This window comes from Ctenocephalides felis, unplaced genomic scaffold, assembly GCF_003426905.1.
Source record: "Ctenocephalides felis isolate EL2017-DRISC unplaced genomic scaffold, ASM342690v1 CF-g0.4_SCAFFOLD_03571, whole genome shotgun sequence".
NCBI classification, from domain to species: domain Eukaryota; kingdom Metazoa; phylum Arthropoda; class Insecta; order Siphonaptera; family Pulicidae; genus Ctenocephalides; species Ctenocephalides felis.
In genome coordinates this window covers 52,772,335-52,780,472 of record NW_020539725.1, presented here as the reverse complement: position 1 = coordinate 52,780,472, position 8,138 = coordinate 52,772,335, and the positions used below count along the sequence as shown (strand labels likewise).

Below are 8,138 nucleotides of genomic sequence, written 5' to 3'. Positions count from 1 at the left end.
TTATTTTTACTGTTCAATTAAAAAGCACTCCGACATTTACACCTGAACTTAAAAACACGAAGCTCCAAAAATTTAAAAATCGCGCGAAAAAAATGCGATATTGCAAAATTTTTATGTTCCTTAACGGCTAGTAAAGATATCGGTCACCAATGATATACTCATTTCCTAAAATGCATATATCATTAATTTTAAGTTTTTTAACTGCAATTAGAAATGTATGAAAAAATAGTTACCACAACGGCCTAACCCCATAAACACGTTGAATCCACCTGATGATCTTGATATCTTGCTCACCAGGAGTATCAGCAAAACCATCTTGATCCAATCAGCCCGCGCTTATGTATATATGGAGCAAGGCCGTGGATAATATCACTTTCCTATGCCTACTAAAGCTTCGTCCATTAACTCGTCATTTTCAACATGTGGTGAACTGGTAAGAGTTCCACCTCCGAGCCCAAGTAGTGGTGATGGTACAGGCGACTTCACAAAATGAAGTGACACCGAAGGTGAAGAAAACCTGTTGCTTCCAGCAGAATTCATCATGTTCATGCTTCCTGAGCCTGAAGAATCATTCTTATTGCTTGAGTAGTCAAGTAAGGCATCTGGAGTACGTTTGCCTTCATCTACATTTTTGTTCATGGTGAACTTATTTATATCTGAAGGAGTTTTGGTCATAGAAAAATCTGTATTATATGATGATGGCAGCTTGTTGCTCGGTTTACAATAGTCTTTAATGTGACTATCATCTTTACTTAGAGGGGATATATGCAAACTGTTTAAAAAATTCGTGCGGCCTTCCATTCCTTTTGAATCCATTTTTGAACTCTCTTTAGAATAGCTCATATTCTCTATAGCGCTGGAGGATTTTGATGACGCTAACGTCAAAGAAACTGAGGCATTCGTGCAATTAGGAAGTTTTGGAAGTTTGTTATCTAACTGTTTTAAGGATGGATGATTATATTTTCCTGATAAATCTTTGCTTGCCATAAAATCTGAAAATAGTTTTGTGTTAATATCCAAAGGACTTCGATCGTTTAGTTCATTCAGAGAAAGTAGAGGAGTGGAAGGTTTGTCTATGTGAGAGCTTTTCTTGCCATCTTCACCAATTCTTTGTGATAATTTAGGGATCTGGAACTTTGTATCTAAAGATTTTATTAGGCCTTCTACCATTAACTGCGGAGGTAAGCCTGACTGCCCTAATAATTTCATTGAACGATCGTTATCTGGCTCATCCCTTGAAGGCGCAGGACTTGATCTTTTACTTTCGCCACTCTTAAAAATGCTTTTATCATTGCTCTTCGTAGACCTCTGTTTTTCACGATTATAAGACTTCATACTGCTATCTGAAGATGAACTTGATTTAGGAGATCCAATAATAGATTTTGAGGATTTTGTTGAGTTTGATAGAGATAAACTTGAAGAAGAATTAGTTTTAGAAAATGATGAAGATACACTCATGGACTTTATATCGGAAGCGCTAGCAGATTTAACAATGCTGCTTCCACCCATAGGAGTTTTGTTAGAATATGCCTGTGGCTTCTTAGATGCCGGTCCACTATTCACGCCTGGCTTCAAACCAGTGTGAGTCTTTGGTGAACTAGAACCAGAAGGTGGTTTACCGGTTCTTGTTTTATTAATTGTAATCTTCATTCCATCTGAACTGGGTTTTACCATATACTCTGTATTTTTGCCTGTCCCTTGAATAGAACTTTGTTGAAATCTTTGGTCCACATCGACAGCCCCGGAAGATTGAGCTGATTTTAATTTATCGATAACTGCACTGAGCGAACCCTTACGATTTCGGGCCTGTACTTGAGTTTGACCTTTAGAAGAATCCGACATAGATGAAGAAGGTGAAATGACGCATTCATCTCCACTTGGTTGAGTTTCAACTGATATATCTAATGGCTTTAGCTTTATACTAGAACTCTTAATTTTTGAAGATTCTTTTAGTTTATTTGATGATGAAGATGAAGATGATTTCATAGAAGACATACTGGGTTTTCCAGATGAACTGCTATGTTTACTGGGGCTATGTTCGGAACTTCGAGGTTTACTAGGCGACCCATCTAATTTACCTCCTGGTGGCCCCATTTTTGGGCTATTGCTATCTTCACGTCTTTTTCTGCGCTTCTTTTTCTCTTCTGATGATCTTGACTTATTGCTACTACTTCGATCCTTACTGCGCTCGCCCTCATGAATATGGCCATGAGATGATGAAATAGGCGTAATTGTTATTGAACTTGGCAAAGATACTGCCGGGGAATTCGCGATTGGTATGATTTCTATACCAGGCCTCCTTTCCAAACCCATTCCGCTCAGAACAGAATTAAAATTAGTCGTTGATGATTGTATAGGCGTTATACTGACGGACGGAGGTATAAAGCTTTTGTCAGACAACTCCATCATTAAAGAAGAGTTCTTGCGCTCCAGTTTCTTAGACTTCTTTGCCTGCGCCAAAATCGAAAATTGCGTCAGTATATTGTAACTTTGCATTCTGTTACATTCATTAAAAAATGATAGATATCCACACAAATGTAGACATTAATAAGTAACTAATTTTCGCCGCATCTTATACTATCATAAATGGTCATAAGCGGCCTCATCAGAAAATGATAAAAAAAATAATATGCGGTGGGGTTAAAACAAAAAATTCTGATAATAAACGTTCAAAATATTTCATTTTATTGCCAACAACTTTTATCACAATATATAACTGATACAAGATTTGCTTTTTATGACATTTCTTAATATGTTTATAATTATTTAATTCACTTAACATTATAACTTCATTGGCATAATAATCTTTAAACTAAAAGTCATCTTCTACACTATTACGACTATATAATCTGCTGTATCATAATCAACTTAAAATTTTAAAGAAAAAAAAAAAACAGAATAAACTCTATAAATTCGAGAAATCAATTGAAGTGAAAACTCCAAATTTAATGTTCACAGTCTTGATGATATCACATTGCTGACTAATATATTCCGACGGTTGTTGAGGAGTATGAAGGCTTGTGTTGTTTCTTTGGTTCAATCATCTATCCTTTCCTCATCATAGTCAAATTCAATGTTCATGGCTTCTGATCCCTAGTCAGGCAAAGTATTTAAATTTTGATTTCATTAACTTTGTTCACTGAACTTAAACAAAAAATACAAAACCGTTGATTAATAACATTAGTGTATAAAAAGAAAGATAAGATGACCAGTTTATATATTTGAGAATGAAAGTTTTTAAAAAGTTTTAAAATTTCCAAGACAACCCTACAAAATCTCCTACCCAAAACATAAAAAAACATCATAAAAGCAATCTTAGTCCTTGTTCAGTATTTCTGTGTAAATATTACTTTTTGATCGATGGCGTTTTTTATACAAAATCATATGTAAATAATTTTTGATGGCACTGTATTTGAATACGCAGTTCATAAATTGTTGTTTGTGGAATAGATTTGAAATTAATAACTAAACATTAGTACTTTTCAAAAATAAACACTTAAATTTCTAAATTAAATTAATACTTTTCATGTTAGAAAAAAATAATGAAACAAAACAGAATTTCTTGATACAATTTTTCATAATATCACTGAAAGCAATTTATTTAGTAACCGAAATTATTAACCAATAATATTAATATTATACTTAACTGTTAAATATTTAAACTATAATGCATGTATATTTTTAAATAATAAAAATCATTAACAGCATGTAGAAATAAAAAATTATTTGTAGTAACAGAACCATAAATAATTAGAAAGTATCATTACTAAATAATATTTAGTATATCCAGACCGATCTATGCTATAATTTTTTTTTTACCAAACCAATTTATAGATTAATTAGAAGCAACAAACATTGCACCAATTTTTCCTATTAAGTACTATGACTAAATAATACTTGTCTACGAGTATTTTCTTTATATAGAATATAATGTTTATAAAAGTTTAGATTTTTTATAAAATATATTCACCCATTTTAACACCCATATGTCCTCGATTTTTATCATGAAGCATTTCAAATTATTATAATTTATATTGATAAACGTTAAGCAAATTTGATGGGAATACTAATAAGTATAATATTTAAACTTACCTTTACTATTTCCACAGCATCATCGTCCAATGAAATTCCATCTCCTGAGCAATCGAGATCTGAATTAGTTTTCTCTGAAAACCCAGCAATATCACTTGGATCAACAACTGATAAATCCAAATCAGAAGGAAATCCAGTGCCTGATGTAGGAGTCCTTTCAGCTAAGCCTCCATCAGATAGCATGGATGCACGTGTATCACAGGAAGCAGAATCATTACTTGAGCTCTCAACTAAAATCTCACAATCAGAAGCTGATCGTTTGGGTGACACTTCCCATAAATCATCACTAGCTGGCCTTTTACGTTTAGTTCTATCTCCATCAATAACAGGAGGAAATAAATCACTCACATTATCATTAGCACTAACATGTTCAGAGGACATGAATGCATTTTGCTTCATGGTTTGTTGCATGGTAGAATCTAGCTTTAGCTTATGATCATTAAAGCCACCATTTGGGCCCCCATTTGAACCACCATTATTCCCTCCTGGGTCATCTGATCCGAGGCCCAAACTAAAATTTCCTCCATTCATTTCATTCAAATTATTATGATCATATTTCTCTTCTTGCCATAATTTTAATAATGCCCTCATTGTGACAGGTATTGAGAGACAACATTGCAAAATTTTAGCTAATTGATCAGTTAAAGCCTCTGTACATTTTGCTCCGCCACTGTATAACTTACATCTCATTGTTGATATAGAACTCAAATCAATTTCAAAAGTCGACACTGTTTCATTGTAAGGTCTTTCAAGAGTAATAGATATATGTTGGCATGTTAGAGGGCATAATTCAAACATCAGTGCTGATTCAATATCTTGTTTGCTATTTGGCCTAATACAACTTGTTATTAATTCATTAAAAAGTGCCTGTTGTCTTAAAATAGCTAATGCTTGAGGTACATGTGCAGGATGTGTAAAAGGTACACGACTTATTAAAATTCCATCTAAACCCCTACGCTCAGTCATAAAATAACAGTGTAATTGGTCCGGCAATGAAACAAAGAGACCCCGTGATGCTGAATCAAGACTTCCTTTTGAAACATGTTGAGTTATAAGACTTAAATAGGATGAGTAGTCGTAAGATCTCCTATTTCTAATCCAGTTATTTGTTGAAGTCTTGTGGCTAATGCAACACATAAAGGCATAGGTTGATGTAATCGTAAAACAAAATGAGCTGGCAGTTGTACACTTGTAGTTGGACCAAGAGGAGCATAAGACGGTGTTCTGAAAATTGAGAATATTTGTTTAACTATGATGAAGTATATAAGGTAATAAAAAATAATAAAAATGCAGCAAAGTAGAGAGATTATAAAATTAAAAAAGTCAAAGTATAAGAAAATATACAAAATGAAAACTAACCCTGGTGGTCTTCCTTGAGTGACAATAGAAACAACTTGAAGATCATGCATTGTTGAACCTTCAATGCTGACAGTAACACTATGACCAAGAGATTTAGATAATACATTTTCCAATGTTAATGGATCAAAGCACTTTTTATCTTTATTTATAAGTTCATATGGAGATATAAAATATGTTAACTTCATTGGATGACCTAAAAAGTCAATTTTATTTTAAACCAAATTAAGAAATTGTAAGCTTCTTTCTTATTTATTATACCTCCTCGTCGCTTCTGTAAAGCACCAACTGAACATCTAAGTATTATCGTAACAGGATTCTTTGGAAAATTTTGAAGTTGATAAAGTAATCCCAAATCAGTCTCTAAAGCCTATTAAAAAAATTATATAAAAACACCATCACAGTATGTTTAAATTATTAGAAAAAGACTATCACCTGCAGTGCTACAAATGCTTTTGCTTTTAATTTTTTCTCTGCATTAATTTGATATAAACTAGCTAACCCTTCCAATTGACTAGCAAAATCATTGAAGTCTCCTTGGCTAAGGCATCTCACAAATTCTTCACAAGTACCAGAATTCTATAATAAATAGTTTGTAGTTAATATCATGCATTTCATACATGTCTTAAAATTGTTTTACCTTTCCATCATGATTTACTTTCACATCTTTAACTGCACCACTACTCTCTAATAGTATTTCTAAATAAAACATTTCAGAAGAAATAAATAACTCAACACCTGATGGCCCAACCATAAATTTTAATCTGCAAAAATAAATACAACTTATATATTCTTTTTACTCGCTTTAATAAAACATAATCAAGATCCTTCTCTTACCCAAGTTGCCTCGTGAGACTCTCTAATCTCTCAACAAATCCTTGTAAAGATGTAACTTTAATTTCATGTTGCAATGCATCTAAAGTTTTTTGCAATTGAGATTTTTCAACAGAATCTAATGAATGTCTTTTATCCTAGAGATACATAAATAATATAATAAAAACAAATATTTTAGTTGTTTAGTAAGCTTTATCTACAAATTTACCAATAATCCCATTCGCACACTTTTGGAGTATCTTGAAAGCTTTTCAATTGACTTGATCTTGATCGCAGCCGCTCCATAAATAATTCCATGTGCCAGGCTTTGGACCTATCACTTGTGGAAAGAGATGGTTGCCCCGGAATCATATTTGCTAAAAGAAAAATGAATATGTTTTTATCACCGCAGAATATCACTGTTGTGGATAATACAACTCCACGCTGAAAATATTAGTTATTTTGAAAGGTTAATACACAAACTTGAAAATTGTTTTGATACAGCAATTAAGTGTACAAGCATGAAATAAAAACTTTACTTTTAACAAGTTATTATAAGAAATATAACATTCAACTAAGTTTTATTTTTTAAATATTAAATTTAAATCTATGGAAACAATAGAGATATAAAATTGTTATTCACGACAGTAATATAAAGTTTATCATGTTCAATATTATTAATGAGGATGTAGAAAATGAAAAATATAATAAGTAAGGCTGGCATAGAAGATCTTATACATACACTGTATATGTATAATACAGGTGTTATACCTTTTTCTATCGGTTTTAACTGGCTGCCAATCATGATGTTCATTATTTGAAATAGCCTATTATATACACTAAAAATCTATAAACATTCTAAATAAAGTTAAAAATCATATTTACACACTAATAACACAGTAACACAAGACACACAACCTAGACAATATTAGAATATAATATTATTCATTTTTTGACACCTCGTGAAGTACGCTTCATTTGGCAACAAAGATACACCGTACCAACATAAAGAAGTGAATTCTGGTACATAATGACAGTTGTGACCGTTGCTCTTTTTTTTATGTTCATATTTTTATTTTAACAAGTTAATGTGTATTTAATAGTCAATAGGATAATATTAATATATTCATATTCCGTTATGTGCAATCATATCAATTACATATTGTGTTCTATTATTCTTTAGAGTCATAATATTATAACGTGAATGATTTTGTACTGGCACAGCAAGAATTAACTTCCCGAAGAAGAAGTTTATGTTTACATTTAAAAATCGATGTTTTTTCGACGTTTCAAGCTTCTGAATCGAAGAGACCAAATTTGCAAAAAAGTATGTGTGTGTGTGATACAGATTTTTTGCCGTAAATCAACGTTTCATCTAAAACGGCTAGACCGATTTCAAAAATTTAGAAACCATTCGATGCATCTTGATGAGGACTAGTGTTTTGCGCGACGATCAGCCAAACCGTTTCTTGGTAAGTGGCAGAATAGTATACTCTTCTTTTATCTATGGTCCATGTTTTGGCACGCAATTCTGAATCAATTTTGAAAAATCAAAAATCGTTCGAAAGATATTGGCTGGAAATCGACCTGATTAGTTTTTGGTAAAATTCAAAATATCAAATGTTATTTAAGGATATCATATATTTTTTTCATATGAGTCATTTTTTATTAATCAAAATTAGGCACTTTTGTTTTCATATGATTTTTTTGCTTTTGAGCATTGTATAAAATTCTATTCAATTTTCCTCATAATCAATTCGAAAAAAATAGCACTTGTTCGATTGTTTTCATAATTTTTGTTAATTTACCTATTAATTTTCGAAAAAGCGGGAAAACCCGGACAAAAGATCTGAATCCGCGACAAATATTGCTTTTAA

At 32.0% G+C, this 8,138-nt stretch overlaps 1 protein-coding gene across 1 annotated transcript; it reads right to left on the bottom strand.

The window, feature by feature from the left end:
• Nucleotides 1-45: 45 nt before the first annotated feature.
• Nucleotides 46-7,100, bottom strand: LOC113385198 (mediator of RNA polymerase II transcription subunit 1-like). Its single transcript, XM_026623020.1, is given in 11 exon segments — nucleotides 46-2,451; nucleotides 4,093-5,156; nucleotides 5,159-5,316; nucleotides 5,452-5,644; nucleotides 5,710-5,818; nucleotides 5,884-6,027; nucleotides 6,089-6,212; nucleotides 6,286-6,419; nucleotides 6,491-6,516; nucleotides 6,519-6,638; nucleotides 7,033-7,100. Coding segments are annotated over 11 exon segments (4,197 nt in total). The 5' UTR covers nucleotides 7,076-7,100; the 3' UTR covers nucleotides 46-369.
• Between the last annotated feature and the right edge of the window lie 1,038 nt (nucleotides 7,101-8,138).